The sequence below is a fragment of the Quercus lobata genome, chromosome 1 (assembly GCF_001633185.2).
Source record: "Quercus lobata isolate SW786 chromosome 1, ValleyOak3.0 Primary Assembly, whole genome shotgun sequence".
Lineage (NCBI taxonomy): Eukaryota > Viridiplantae > Streptophyta > Magnoliopsida > Fagales > Fagaceae > Quercus > Quercus lobata.
The window spans coordinates 20,076,001-20,092,436 of NC_044904.1; the positions used below are offsets into that span (position 1 = coordinate 20,076,001).

Genomic DNA, 16,436 nt, shown 5'->3' on the forward strand with positions numbered 1-16,436 from the left:
ACCAACGGTAAGAGCCTACCCTGGATCTTGGTAGCTAGTGTATGAAGGAACGTAACGAAGGATAAGGTGTGATGCTCTTAGCTGACCATTTAGTGCACGAATATCTTCGAGCATAGTACAAAGTTCAAGTCTCGGGAATGCACAGTGCTAAGATCAGGCCTAAAACATTTAGTAGCTGCACAGTAGAAGAAAATACACTTCGTTAGAAAGGAATTTAAAAAGATCACAAAGTTTTGCGGTAAAATAACGAAATTAAAGGGAAAATCCTCAGTCAAAATTAGGAGAGTAATTCCGAGTAGTACAAAAAATGAAAAGGAAAGGGAATATCGACCAATGTCTCGAGGTGAGGTTAGACAAGTGTGCTTGCCAGCAAGCCAGTTCCCGCTCACTTTATCGTACTCTCCAACCAAATTCTTATTAGAGTCAGGGAGGCACGATATTAACTGGACAACAGTGTCTCAAAATTGTAGGTAGTAACCCATCCTTGAGCCACCACAAATGTTGTACAAGAAATTGATGTCGTGGTGGTTGAGTCCTAAGCCTATACAAGTTATTAAGTCGACTCACACAACTCACCACTCTATAGAAATTCGATGGCAGTTGGTCGAGGCAAAGGTCATAAAAACTAAGTGTTCTAAGTAATAAGGGGTCCACGGGAAATCTAACCCACCTTCTAAAATAGCCATTAAAGAAAAAAACACTACCCGAGGACGTCTATCATTCTCTATGTTTCCTTCAAGGCAGAACTCTATATCTACGTTTAAAAGGATATCGAACCTAGCCCTAAAGGTTGCTAAGGCAGCCTCAGTTCTAAGAAGATGTGCAAAATCCATTTGTATGTATAACAAAATTTGAAGAAAACTTGAAAAAAGAGAACAGGGAGTAGAGAACTTACAGTAACGCGCTAAGGAGAGTGGTCTCGGGAAAAAGGGAGGTTGCTCAAAGGAGTGAGGAAATAGAGATTGAGAGAAGGAAACAAAGTATGGAAATGAGTAGTATTTATAGAGGGGGAATCTTGGGGAGCATTGAGTGAATTTTTGGAGGGAAAATAATTAATTCCCCTTCTGTAACCGTTACACGTGTTGTAACACCCCAACCTTTACCTATCCCCCCCCCCCTCACACACACACACACACAAAAAGAGGGGTCAGATTTTTATACCCACATGTGACACTCCCACCTACCCACTCATTCTCAACCACACATCCTCACAAATATCTCTCTCCCTCTTGACCGATTGCTCTTCTTCTTTCACACTCAAACACAAAAACAAACACACAAATCCCTCTACCTCTCTCTCCCAAATCTCTCCTCCCTCTTGGTCTCTAAGTTAGCTTCTAAAATTTTGGTCATCAAACTCTTCTCCATGGTTTGACTTCTCCCAACATGAATGTAAGGTAAAATCTCCATGACCCACCTTCTAATATCTTTGGGTTTCTATCCTATAGGGGTGTGCATGGGTCGGGTTGGGTCGGGTTGAGGGGATTTTTTGACCCAACCCACCATGGTGGGTCAAAAAAAATCCAACCCAACCCAACCCACATGGGTCGGGTTGAACCCATAGGTTTGAAATTTTTTTATTATTATTATTAAATTGAGTAGAAAAAAAATATTAAAATATTAAAAAAACTTAAAGATTAGTATCAATGTAACTCCTTAAAGGCAAACAACATTAATGACTAAACAACAATAGTAATTTATTAGGATTTGTGTGAACTAATTGGCTTTTATATAGGATAGGAAGAACTGGCTATTTAAAAAATTTTATTAATTATATAATATATTTTATATATATTAAATTAGTATTAGTAGGAGAAACTGAGGAAATGCTGCTCTACAATTGTTTTTTTTTTTAATTATTAAATATATAATATATATTTAAATATATATATATATATATAAAAGTGCCCTACAATTGATTTAAAAAAAATTATTAAATATAAAAATATATTTTAAATATATATTAAATATGGATGGGTCGGGTTGGGTTTGGCGGGTTTGTAATTTTATGACCCAAACCCAACCCAAATCACCATAAAATTTTTTTTTGTAACCCAACCCAACCCACCAAGCCTTAAAAACCGACCCAACCCGGCGGGTCAAGTTGGGTTGGGTCGGGTTTGGTGGGTCAGTGGGTTTTCTGCAAACCCCTACTATCCTATATTGTTAAGATTGCTCTTTGTTGGGACATTTAAGACCTGATTGGAGGTTTTAATTTAATGGGGTGATATGGATTTATTGTTTGGCAACCATGTGAGTTGGGTTTCTTGAGAAATCATTTGGGATTTTGATTTATATGGGAGATTGGGGTTAATTTTTTGAAAGAGGGTTTCCTTGCATTTTGAAATGTCTTTGGCATATGTGGTTGTGATTTTGGTATTAACTAAATATTTGTGCAAGTAATGTGAGCATGTGTCTTTTGCTTACCAAGTGTTTGATAAATTGCCTATATGAGTTATAGGATTGAAATTCTTGACTTGTAATGATTGTTATATTAGGTTATGAGTTGTAATCCTAGTTGTTTATGTGTGTTAACACATGAAACTTTAAGGTTAATCAAGTCTCAAAACTTTTGGAATAGTACTAAAATTATAGTGATTTTCTCTTGGGACTGTAAATCTGTCCCTGACAGATTTGAGTAAGCAGCATTATGTGATTTTTAATAAATTATAGAAAAATCACTTTGAGCTTAATTTTTGGTGGTACATACTAGATATATAAAGGCTTCTCCCTATTTAATTTCAAGCATTTTGGATAATACTAAGTGGACCAAACGAATTTTATAAAAATGGCTGACCTGTTGGAAGTTATCTGAAAGTGTGATTAGGATGCTAAGACTTTAAGGAATTTACTCTAAGCTTTTGTTGTGTGGTTTAGCTTGTAAGTTCATATATGCTTTCTTTGACAAATGTTTTACTTTGGCTAATTTTATCATAGTTTGGTAGCGACATACGTTGTATCAAGTTGGTAAATGCATATTGTTTGCAAAAGGGAAATTAAAGGCTTTGGTTGTTTGGTAGTGTTGTAGTCTTATGAGTTTCTTGTATGTCTTTTTGGTTCCCATTTGGGTAGGGGTACTTGTCTTGGGATGGTCAAGCTAGGCTTTAGGGCCTTAGGTTTGATTTTTAAGGGAATCCTTTATGATTTATGGAGACAAATTTGATAGTGTAATTTTGTAGTAGGCCTTGTTATTAATAGGCTTGATACTTGTGTTTCTAGGTTCCAAGGTACTTGGTGATAGAACTAGTAACTTGATTTGTTGAATGTGATGCCCGATTGAGGTAAATTTGGATTGGACTGCTGAGGTAAGTAGCTTTTTAATGGGATTTTTGGAAAATAACCACATTGCATAAACTTTGTTTTTGGGTCAAACATATTTTGGAAAATTATTTGTGAAACTATATTTTCTTAAAAAGTATTGTGTTGTGACCATGTTATATATGATTATATATGAAAAGCACATCATGTTTAATATTGCATATGGGGAAATGCATGATCTGTTAGTACGGAAGAGATGAGCATCTTTGATAAAATTATTGGGAATGGATTTTATGGATTTATTGCATTATTTGCAAATTCTAAAGATGTTTTATCTTGACTTGTGCTATTTGGGAAATTGATAGAAAATGTTATTGACACAAAATGATTTTGGAAAATTTGAGGACCTTGTGAATATATGGGGTATTTCAAAGGTTTTTGTGAAACTACTTAAAATTGAACCGTGTTCTAATTTCATGTAAACTGTGAGCCCTTCATGTTTTTACCATTGGGCCGTGACATGTGATTACCCAGCCAAATGTCGTAGTCTCTGTGACATTAGTATCTTGACACCCCGTCTTTGTGGCGGATTGATGTTTTTGTGGCATAACTTGATGTCTTTGTGGCATACCTAACGTCTTTATGGCGGCTTGTCATGTGGCCTTGGGTTGGATTTTCAGGTTTTGAAAGGGTGTTTTGATAGCTCATTGCAAATAGTATGTAGTTTCATGTTGAAATATTTTGAGAAAGCTTGGTGCTACATTCTTTGAACTATTCTTGTCATTTTATTAAGAAAAAAAGGATTTGCATGATCTAAATGGAAATTCCCAAATTATAATACGTTTTATAAAATACTCATTATCATGAAACTTGCATTTCCCCCACCCCCCATTAATTATGCTACTAGCTCATCCCACTCTCCAACAAATTTTCAGATAAATTTGCTATACCTCAAGCATGGAGCTTGTTTTATTGGTGGTGATTGGAGCATTATGCTAATTGAGAGATTTATGCTATGATTGGTTGGTGACTCAACTTACTAAATTTATGGAGGCCGTAGCTAATTCTATTAGAGGTTGGGCTCTTGAGGTTCGTTAGCCTTGGGCATGGTAGGCCTAGATTCTGCCGTTGAGGTTGCCTATCTTAGGAAGGATTGTGATTTGATATTGATCCATTTGGAGTTTTGGAATTTCATATATATTTGGAGACATGATTCGTAATTTGTATTGTTTGCAAATGTCTCATAGAGCTCTGACTTATATTGTGGAGAGTTCACAATATTGTGGTCCTTTTCTCATGCTTTGGACCCAATTAGGCTTGGGGCGTGACACTCGTGGCCTCGGTATATGAACCATCAAGTAATGATGGTCGTTTGATATAACAACCTGTTGCCCCGTGTGCCAAAGACACAGGTTGTTTTGTCTGCAATTAATGGCTAGAGTTGATATGATTAGAAAATAACTGATCATTAAATGTGAAACCTCGATTCCATCCCTAAAAGATGGGGAAGGAATCAAGGGGGGCTATTATACGGTGAATGGATCCACCAGCACATTAGCTGTGGGCCCACGGGCCATGGATCGCATGTGGGTCATACCATTGGCCCGACCCATACTATTCGACCCAAGGATAATCCAGGAACTATTATAATCTCAAGGTTTAGTGTTGCTCAGAACCTGTCTTTAATGTATCTCAGTAATGCCTTAAGAGAGATCGCCTACCAAGAACTATCCAGCGTCGATCGTGAGTTCTAAAACTGACATACCCATTCCCAAAGTGGGACCCCCCTTTTTGTTAGGAATAATCACAAAGTGGCCCCACTTGCACAAAAAGCCACTCTATGCAAGCATGACAAACCCACTAAGCAAGCCTATAAATAAAGGGGAAGAGGAAAGAGAAGGATGTTGGACATTTTTTAGTGAGATATCAGAAAGAGAGAGAGAAAAACTAAGAAAGGAGAGAGCTTACTTGGGAATCACTAGAGAATTGTCAATAAGGTAGAAGAATTGCATTTCTAGGAACTTCCCGTTGTAGGATATCCATAACCCACACAACAACAAATAGATTGTGAGCATAGCATGGTAAACAGCCCATTAACCTTGTACACGCCACAAAAATAATTCATACATAATAATACAACAATTAAAATATATAAACAACTTAAATCTTAAAACATAAAAACATATTCAATAATACAAGTATACAACATCAAAAAACATTTAAAAAAAATTAATGTATGAAAGCTAAAAGCACGCACCCCCCCCCCCCCCAACACACACACATATATATAACCTATATAAATGTTTTTTTTTTTAATTGTTTAAATATAAACGAGATGTGTGCAAGTGTGTATGAGGAAAAATGTTAACCCCATCCCCACCCCATTTGCCACATGGGACGGATAAAACCCATCCGTTAAGAGCGTGTAAAACAAATACCACGAGATGGGTTTAAATTGTCATATAAGAGAAGTTTGTGAAAAGGCCATGGGTTTAAAATCAAAGTTGTAAGGGACATATTTTTATGTAATTGGCATATCCTTTAACAAAACGCATTTTACTTGTATTTAGGTAAATCTAAATAAGTTCAAGATGATCGTTACAAGTGGTTACATTGAAGACATGAAGATTACTCAAGAACTGCTCAAGAAAAGTGCAATCTGTTGGTCTCAATACCTCCTCGACAACGATATGTCAAGATTCATTAAAGCTCGACACATGTCTCATCTATCGAGCTTACGGGATTCAGACTATAGCCAGCAACATTTTTATTCTAAAAGGCTATTTGTTTATGGGTTTGTATAATCTTTATTGGATTAGGAAAGCCCAAGGTTTATGTATACCTATTTGGAATAGGAGAGCCCATTGAGCTCCTATTTAAACAAGGAGGTGGAAAAAGAAAAACCTAACCCTAGAGAGTTTCATAAGGTTTTCTTTTTGAAACTCTAACCTCCTCATACAGAAGAAAGAGTTTTTGTTGCTTTTCTTGTACGCCTTTTGGGTTTTGTAACCAAGCAAAGTCTCTCACACCATCATTGAAGATCTTATTGATGTTTCTATGTGAAGTTGTTGCAAATCAACTACATCAATCAAAGGATTATTGTGGAGTTAGTCACGTACTGGGATTCATACAAAGGAGTTAGTCACGTACTAGGATCCGTGCATCATTGCTTAGTCACGTACTGAGATTCGTGTATTGAATGAAAAGATTGCTGCTATAATACAAGTCCAATTGGGTATTAGGGTAAGAGTTCAACTGTAGGTTGGTATTTCAGGATAGGCTAAAGGGTTTGGTAAGATTCCTTATACTTGTAATCGTTTGTGATTGATAATAGTAGATTTTTGGGAGTGGTGACCTTAAAATTACCCGATGGAGTTTTGTCTCTGTGGTTTTTCCCATTCACCCGTGTCAAATTTATTTTCCGCTGCATTTAGTATAATTGGTGATTTGTTTGTTCTACCACGCTATTGCATGAAATTTGATCTTAATTAACTTGGTTAATTAATTAATTAATTGCAATGGGTCAATTCATTTTAACCCAACAAAGGTCACCACCCAAGGCCCAACCCAATATCTATATGATTTGTGGCAGTGTTTTAGATGGGCCAAAGAGGCGAAATGGGACCATCACCATGCCACTACTTGCCAATCAACAAGAGTAGGAGTGGCAACCCAACCCAACCGGTTTATCTATATGATTTGTTTGGCAGTAAAAGTTTTAGATGGGCCAAAGAGGCGAAATGGGACCGGCCATCACCGAAATGCCACTGCTTGCCAATCAACAAGAGTAGGAGTGGCAACACGGTATGGGGTGGGTTTTCTAATCCCCAATCCCGCTTTAGGGCAGGTTTTTTTCCTACCCTGTTTTAGTGGATATCCAACCCGCCACACTCAAGTTTAATACACATATATTTATATATGATTTAGTAAAAGCTTATTTTGAATACATTAAATTAAAACATTTTAAAAAAAAAGTTATAACATTACAAAATCTTCTCAAAGCATATCAATACAACAATTCAAGTATTAAGAAATACAAAAATAATTCATACATAACAATACAACAATTTAAAAATATATAAACAATTTAAATCTTAAAACATAAAAATATATTCAATAATAGAAGTATACAACATTTATAAAATAAAAATAAAAATTTTAAAGTTTGAAAGCTGTACACACACATATATATATATATATATATAATTTTTTTTTTAAACCTATAAAATATTTTTTTTAATTGTTTAAATATAGAAAGATTGGTTCGAGTGAGTATGTGCCTATGTGGGAAAATGTTAAACTCTATCCCCACCCCATTTGCTCTGCGGGATGAATAAAACCCGTCTGCTAAGGCAGGTAAGAAGTTTTCTTATCCAAACGGTAAGATGGCTTTAAATTGTCATATAAGAGAAGTTTGAGGAAAAGCCATGGCCCATGGGTTTAAAATAAGCTTTACCAGCCAACCCAAATCTATATGATTTGGGGCTGTGTTTTAGATGGGCCGAAGAGGCGAAATGGGACCATCACCAAGCCACTGCTTGCCAGTCATGAAATCTAAAGGTTGCCTTATCATCCACTCATCCTCATCGTACCGCAACAAGTGTAGAGTACGAACAACAACCAAAAAAAAAAAAAAAAGTAGAGTACTGTAGTGTTGAGTGTAGTTTGTATTGTCACCCTCATCAGAGTCAGAGAGAGCACGGCAGAAAGAACCGAAGGAGGTTCCAAAATCCTCTAAATTCTAATACTACTCCCTCCCAAACTGACAACTCTAACAATAATACCTTCCAATTCTATCATGCCTACTTCTCCAACTCCAATGGACCCCATAGACGTGTTCTGGCACGAGGGGATGCTTAAACACGAAACTGGCACAGGCGTTTTCGACAGTGGCATGGATCCTGGGTTTCTTGACGTCTTAGAAAAGCACCCAGAGAACTCAGACAGGGTCAAGAACATGCTTTCCATTCTCAAACGGGGCCCCATCTCTCCTTACATCTCTTGGCATCCTGGCACACCTGCTCTCGTCCCTCAGTTGCTCTCCTTCCACACTCAAGGTACATATCCGCCGGTTTCAGTTTGTTTCTTTTTATTTGTTATTAAGATAGTGTGCCTTCAAACTGAATCTGGGTCGGTTTTGTTTTTCGGTTTAAAGCAAAAAAAGATGATGTTTTTTGAATGGCATGTTTGATTCATTAGTAAACTTGGAAGAGTGGCATGGAGATGGGGTTTTTGGAGTTGAATTCCTGTTCTGTTTTTGTTTACTTGGAATTTGATTTCCCTCAAGTGCAAGGGATGATTTCCTGATTATACTGAAATGGGATTTCAGTCAAAATTCTATTCTGTGCAATGAAGCTTAAAATGTTGTAATGTGTTAGAATTTTAGAAGCTGTGGGACTGATTAACTCCCAATTTTCTATACTTTCCCTATAATTTGTTGCAAATCAAATAATGTATGGAAGGAAATATTGGGGGAGGGATTATTTTGAATGTAACAACCTGTCTTAAGTTTGCTTGCATGAGTTACATCAGAGTCTGATATTATTTCAAATTTGTTGATTTTCCAGAATACATAAATGAACTAATTGAAGCAGATAGGAATGGAGGAAAGATGCTTTGTACCGGAACATTCTTGAACCCTGGATCATGGGATGCCGCACTTCTTGCTGCTGGTACTACTCTATCAGCAATGAAGCATATACTCGATGGCTGTGGCAAAATTGCGTATGCATTGGTTAGGCCTCCGGGTCACCATGCTCAGCCTACTCAAGCTGACGGGTACTGCTTCCTTAACAATGCGGGTCTTGCTGTTCAGTTGGCTTTGGATTCTGGGTGTCAAAAGGTTGCAGTTATTGACATTGATGTTCATTATGGCAATGGAACAGCAGAGGGGTTCTATAGGTCAAATAAAGTTCTTACCATCTCCCTTCATATGAATCATGGGACTTGGGGTCCGTCTCATCCGCAGAATGGATCTGTTGATGAAGTTGGTGAAGGAGAAGGGTTTGGGTATAATATGAATATACCTCTACCAAATGGCACTGGTGATAGGGGGTATGTGTATGCCATGACCGAGTTGGTCCTTCCAGCAGTTGAAAAGTTTGAGCCTGATATGATAGTTTGGGTTGTTGGCCAAGATTCAAGTGCTGTAAGTTCTCTCTTTCTCTGCTTCTCTCTCTGAATTCCAATATTTAGTGAATTTTATTGAAGACATATGCTCAGAATTGATTTTCATCTGTTCATGTTTAATTGAGATTTGGCATAAAACCTATATATGATTAGAGCATTCAGAAAACATGATCCATGGGATTTTATGGAATTAGACTGTTAAAAAAGGATATTGGAAGTGCTAAAGTGATTAGGATACAGTCATACAGGAAATTGAATACACCCGATTCTTTGATGGAGATAATTGAAGGAGAAAGTGACACCTAAGTTGAACTTAAAAAACAATAAATGTCCTTTTTCTTTTAAGGTAGAATATGAATGTAATAACAAGCTAAGGATCATGACATAATTTTAAAGATCTCTAAAAGGAGACTGAATGGTGGATATATGATGAAAAATGTGCTATCGTTTGGTCTACTTGGTTTTGCAATTTGCTGGGTTTTGTATATATTTGACTAAAATCAGGACTTTGGACTATCTCTAAAGTTAAGCTTTGGACCCCAGTGTTTCTTTCTTTCTTTTATTAATGTCTGACCCCAATGTTTCTATGCAGTGGAATTCAGTCTTCAGGTGTCTTCTCATGAAGACTGTTGAGTCAAATAAATATTATTCGTTATTACTTTTATTTAGCTTTACAAAGGAATAATTCTAAGGATAAGAAGCACATTTGAAGAAATTTAAGAAAACCAACTATCCAGATCATTCAAATATATCTGCTCAAGAAAATTTATACCCAGTTTCTTGGTTATGTACTTCACTTACATTCCTTGGAGCACTTCCTTTACTTTAAAGGGCCTCCTTCTCTATAGGGATAAAGCCTTTGATTTCCATCAAATGACTCAGCCTCCCCTAGATCTTCCACCAGCCAAGCTCACTTTCCTCCCTATGCTATGCTTTCCCAGCCAAGGCCCACCACGCTTCACGCCTGCAACATTTTTTCTAGGTAGTCTTTCGCAGTAGTGCTACCCTCCCTGCTGGCTGTATGAGTGAGTCTGTCCCTCACTACCGGTAAAAAGAGAGAGAAAGAGGCTGCAATCTAGGAGGAGTTGTTTCAGTTTTATGCAATAGGCCCCTATGGACAAGGGGGCAGTGCAAGTGAATCATTGCTTTTAGGTGCAGGCACCCTTTTAACATCCCTCCCTTTGCATTCCCTTGTCTCCTATTGTACTGTACTGTATCAGACCATTCCTAATAGGCACTTCAGATCAGGAATGAGTTTATATCTGTCCTTCATTTTGTGGCTGGGAAAAAACTTAAGTTTGAAGTAAATCCCTTCTTTCAACACAAATAAATTGGATGAATCTATTCTCTCGTTGTAGTGAACTCAAGGAAAAAAATGAGATGAATCAGGATTTTCTTAATTCAATAGTGACTACATTGGGTCCTCATTTGCTGTATCTATTTATCATTTCTTAAGATGAAACAAGAGAAGCTGTTATGCTAGAACTCAGCTGAAGAAGAAGACAGGATGTTTGAAAGAATTAATAAATGAACAAATAGCTTTGGTTCATTGTGATAAAGAGATCACACATAACTTGCTTGCCAATGAGCTTTGTTAGGAACCCCATAGGTATATAGATAATAATTGTTGTAATTTTGCATTTAGTTGGTTAGTTAGTTACAATTCCAAGCATGTTAATCACATTTAACACATGTTGGAATTATTAATACACATGGGGAATATTAGGTCCATTAGGATAAAGCCATGTGAGCCAATAGAATAGTTTTATGGTTCTACAAATACCTACTTGTAATCACATTTTTTATCATTGAAGAATAAACCAACTCATTGCTTAGTATATTTCCTTTCTCTCTCTTTCTCTCTCTTAATATTTCTCTATGGAGGATGACTATCTCAAATTAAGTCAATTTCCCTACAATTCCCATTAATTCTCCTACAATTCTTATCCATCCCCATTAAAAACCACCGGGTTCCTAACAAGCTTCAACTCAATTGGCAATTCCCCATAAGAACTAGGTGGATGTTGAGATTGTAGATTGAAGACCCAATAAGTTCATATATAACTTACAAATCAAAATAAATAAATAAAAAATGACAAAGTTTAGCTACAAAATTAGGCTACAACCTTACTCAATATCATTAACATTACTCTATATTTTGAAAATCTAACCGTTGGATTGCATGTTCTTTATGCTTTTAATACATATGTCAAATTGTGTGACAATCGGATATGTTTACTATATGATCTATAAGATTATATTTTATGCATAATTTTAAACTACAAAAACTTGCAATTTAAACAATTTATCGATGACAAAGCTATTGATCTTTAATTTTCTTTTGCAAACATGGGGATATAAAAAGAAGATGTAATCCAATGGTGAATTTGGCAAAATTCACCTCCAATAAAAAGATATTGTGTAAAGTTGTAGCTTTAGGCTATAATTAATTTTATAACTAAACTTTGTCCAATAAAAAATATATCATGTTTTGGGTAAGTCAAAAAGAAAAAAAGGGATTTACCAAAAAAACGGAAATAGTCGCAAGATACAAGGGCAAGCTGATAGTCCAAAATCCAAAGTCTAAGCTCTCACTTGTAGCCAACACTAGCGTTCAAAGCCATCTTGTAAGGTCTGAACAAAGAGAAATTAATTTTCTATATGCTTGAGGGTGCCAGCAACGTAGAGAGTAAAGAGTTCACCTTTATATATATATTTGGGAGGGGGATTGAATTTAAGCTCCACCTTTTGGACTGACACAACTTGTTCTCCATTTAAAAATTGACATTCGGGGTAAGGAAGTCAGGTACTTTTAACTTGGCATTGTTGGTAAAATGATTATTGCATTATGGGCAGAGGAAAATCATCTATAGAGATAAGTTTTTTGTCTTAAATATGGGGAAGAGTGGAGACATTGGTCAATGAAGTTAGTCATGAAGCAATGCTTAATTATCTGTTCTATTTTTGTGGATTCTTAAAATCTTTTCATGTAAATTATAAGGGATCAATTGTTAATGTTGATAAAGATGGAGTTTCTTATACAGTTATTACATGTGATTTAGTTTGATCCAAATGGAAGGCAATGCTTGACGATGAATGGTTATCGAGAGATTGGGCAGATAGTTCGTAGTTTGGCAAATAGGCATACCGGCAGTCGCCTTCTTATTGTCCAAGAAGGTGGATATAATGTTACATATTCAGCTTATTGTCTTCATGCAATGCTTGAAGGTGCGCTCAACCTTTCAAATCCACTATTATCTGATCCCATCGCTTATTACCCAGAGGATGAGGCCTTTTCTGTAAAAGTAATTGAATCCATTAAACAGTACCAACAAGACACTCTACCATTTTTAAAAGAAGCTTAATTTGAAGGTATTTGCTTTACATTCTGCTCTTATAATTTGTTTTCCACTTGTAAACCTTTGTATATGATATTCTATTTACATTAATAAATAGTAAGTTAATTGTAAATGTTTGTTATTTAAATTTAGAAATTAATTTTTTACTCATCATGGTAGGCAGGGGCAAAACTAGAAATTTATCATGAGGGGAGCCAAAGCTAATATTTGTGAGAGATTTAGAGTATTATAGTAAAATTTTACTTTTACATGTATGTATGGATAGTCATTTATAAGATAATATTAAAAGAAATCTTCTTTTAAATGTTTATAACTTTATAATAACTATTATCTAATCTATCAAAAACCTTTATCCTTCAGGGTTGCACCCAAAAGAAAGTTCAGATGGGAGCATGATGCAATATGTGTATTCAAGAGAGAGTTGACGGGGAGGGTGTGTGTTAGTTAAGTTTTTTTGTTTTTGGACGAATTTAGTTAGGTTTTTGGATAAATAAAGATTTTTTTGGTGATTGAAGTGTTAGGGGCAGTGCCCCCCCTAGGACTAATCTTAGTTTGCCACTCTTTGTAGGATTCAAAGATGATTCCACCAGTAGAATTGAGGTTCTATTATGCTGCTAATTGTGTATGTGTGTGTGTGTGTTTTGAGGTCCTAGAGACATAGTACTGTTACTGAAGCTTACACAATCTTTGTTATATGGCATAGATCTCCGTAGCAATTCGTTGTATTCAGAATTTTGGACACCTTTGTTCTTCAAATCATAATATCATTCACAAAAAGAGTAGTAATACTGAATCCTTTGATTAATGCATATGCCTAAATTTGTTATGAACCAGTTTAAAACATGTGGCTTAGGTTTTTGTATCAATTGAACTCTCTCTCTCTCTCTCTCTCTCTCTCTCTTATCGAGCAAAACATGTTTCTTGCTTGGCTTTCTGAATGACTCTGTCAAAGTTGATAAATTAGGTCTGTGTCATGTGGGAATTATCACTTACTGGATACAGAAAAGATAATTCTTGAAGCAGGTTTTTGCTGTCCATTTGCAATGCTGGTTTTGGACATTTTCCACTACTAGTAGATGCTCTTATCTATTTCTATAATATTCCTTTTCTGAATTGTATATAACCTCTGGGTAAATTTCCACATCAGGTTAATTTTCACTTAACCATTTTTTGTAAATACATTATGTAAAGTGAAGGTGTTGGGGGCTTCTCCTCATTGTCTCATGTGATTGAATTTGCTTATTGTGAGGGTACACATGGAGTTTTCTTAAATGGATGACTCCTTAGGGTCACTAAAATGAATGACTTTCCATGATTAATCAATGCATGGTAGTCTATAGGTATACCATACTTTTAAAATGATTCCTCATGGAGTAGTACTAGGGGTGTGCATGGGTCGAGTTAAAGGGATTTTTTGACCCAACCCACCATGGTGGGTAAAAAAAAATTCAACCCAACCCATCACATAAGTCCAACCCAACTCACATGGGTCGGGTTGAACCCATTGGTTTGACAAATTTTTTATTATTATTATTATTAAATTGAATAGAAAAAAAATATAAATATAAATGTATTAAAAAAACCAAAAGATTAGTATCAATGTAACTTCTTAAAAGCAAACAACACTAATAACTAAACAACAATAGTAATTTACTAGGGTTTGTGTGAACTAATTGGCTTTTATTTAAGATAGGAAAAGCTATTTATTTTAAAAAATTTATTAGTTATATAATATATTTTAAATATATATATTAAATATATAGGTGGGTCGGGTTGGGTTTGACGGGTTTGGAATTTTATAACCCAAACCCAACTCAACCCGCTATCAAAAATATTTTTGTAACCCAACCCAACCCACCAAGCCCTAAAAATCGACCCAACCTGGCGGGTTGGGTTAGGTCAGGTCAGTTTTGGCAGGTTGGCAGGTTGGCAGGTTGGCTACACACCCCTATGGAGTACCACTCTTTTTCTCTTGAACCAATTATAGCCTGCTAGATTTATTTCAATTCAAATGGTAGTTTGTATTCTTTTTTTTTTTTTTTTTTTGAGAAAAAAAAATTGGGGTGTTTATGGTTATATTAAACCCCTGGACAGAGCACACACGCTTAGGGATATGATGTCCACCAACAGACTCCTGCTGGTAGTGGGAATCGAACCTGAGCGTGTTAGGCAAAGCGAACGAACCATACCCAGCTGAGCCAAGCCCCCGTTGGCAATAATTTGTATTCTTTAGTTTGCACTTTTGCATTTTTTTTTTTTTTTTTTTTTTAAGATGGATTTAAGTTACACCTAGTGTAACTCTTATAAATTTACACATTTTTTACACCGTAGATTTCTAAGAGATCTAACGGTTAAAAAAACATCATTAAATGTTATTGTTTTCCACCTTACTACCTAATTAATACTAGCGAATCTCTCTCTCCTTATTTATTGCTTTCCACTATTATCATTATCTAATGGGCAATCCTTAATTTATCTAATAAAAAAGCTATGATTTAAAATATTTAAATAATATTACTTCAGTTGTCATCTTACTGTAGTGTGCATATATATACACACCTATTGATATCACTAATTAATCCCGTAATGTTAATAATTTAGCTCTATCTTCTTATACACACATAAGGTTCTTTTTCTTCTTTCTCACCAAAAAAAAAAAGGTTCTCTTTCTTATACACACATATATTATCCAATTAGTGACGCTAACTTTGATCTTTGGCACCTGATGTAGATTTCTTAAACTTGTCTCTACACTTGTACTTAAATTAGTTGGATAACATATTTAAGCATATTCAAGCATAAGAATGGATGAAATATGAGCAAATTGGAAACTAGAAAGACAGACAAAATAGTCACTCATAGTCTTGACACTCATATATATATATATATATATAGTTTTTTTTTTTTTTTTTCTTCAAGCTATGTGGCAATCCAAATATTAAAATTAGATAAAAACTGATTTTGTAACTCACCTTTCCTGTGAGTGTAATTCTTGCACAACTGAGGTTCTCAGGGTCTATCTTTCCACAAGTTTCAAGAGGATACTCGCTGACAATGAATGAAGACCTCTCATCTTTCATTGCATCTTTGGCAGATGGATCAAAAGTTGTCAAGAAGAAATACGAGATGCCACTACCTTTGTGAGGTAGTCCATCACTGAATGAAGCCACATTCCTTCATTGTATTTGAATAATAATGTAAAATTAATATTCATCTCAAAGAGAATTGAGATCATTTTCATTCATTTGGAAGAACTAACATATTTTAGGCAATATTATAATATGCAAGTCCAAAGAAGTTAAGTTGATTTTTATAAGCCTGTAGATTGTTGAAAAAAGGAGATAAAAATAAGTATCCTTAGTCTGGACAAAGTATATTGAATAATTATTTACAAACTATAAATAAGTTCCTTTATTTATTTATTTTAAAGAGCAAATTGAAAGTCATTTGACTCTTGTTATGGGTAGTTTTGTGAAATCAATGATTATGGGATTATTTTTAAATTTTTTTTGTTAGATTGTGTTGAAGAAAATATTATATAGTGGAAAGTAATAAATAAGGAGAGAGAGAAAGAGAGAGAGAGAATGCTAGTATTAATTAGATAGTAAGGTGGAAAACAATAGCATTTAATGATGTTTTTTTAACCGTTAGATCTTTTAAAAATCTACGGTGTAAAAAATGTGTAAGTTT

At 35.3% G+C, this 16,436-nt stretch overlaps 1 protein-coding gene across 4 annotated transcripts; it reads left to right on the plus strand.

Annotated features, from left to right (window-relative positions):
• The first annotated feature begins 7,768 nt into the window (after positions 1-7,768).
• Positions 7,769-16,010, plus strand: LOC115982455 (histone deacetylase 8). 4 transcript variants are annotated; one of them, XM_031105080.1, is made up of 4 exons: positions 7,769-8,315; positions 8,826-9,406; positions 12,450-12,759; positions 15,760-16,010. In XM_031105080.1, exons 1-3 carry the CDS (start codon positions 8,057-8,059, stop codon positions 12,750-12,752), a joined length of 1,143 nt encoding a protein of 380 aa, XP_030960940.1. In that variant the 5' UTR covers positions 7,769-8,056; the 3' UTR covers positions 12,753-12,759; positions 15,760-16,010. The 4 variants fall into 4 exon arrangements, with proteins under 4 accessions (XP_030960940.1, XP_030960945.1, XP_030960927.1 ...); XM_031105085.1 differs by lacking the exon at positions 15,760-16,010 and adding an exon at positions 13,315-13,555; XM_031105067.1 differs by lacking the exon at positions 15,760-16,010 and adding an exon at positions 13,107-13,199 and having other exon boundaries at positions 7,770-8,315.
• The last annotated feature ends 426 nt before the right edge of the window (positions 16,011-16,436 follow it).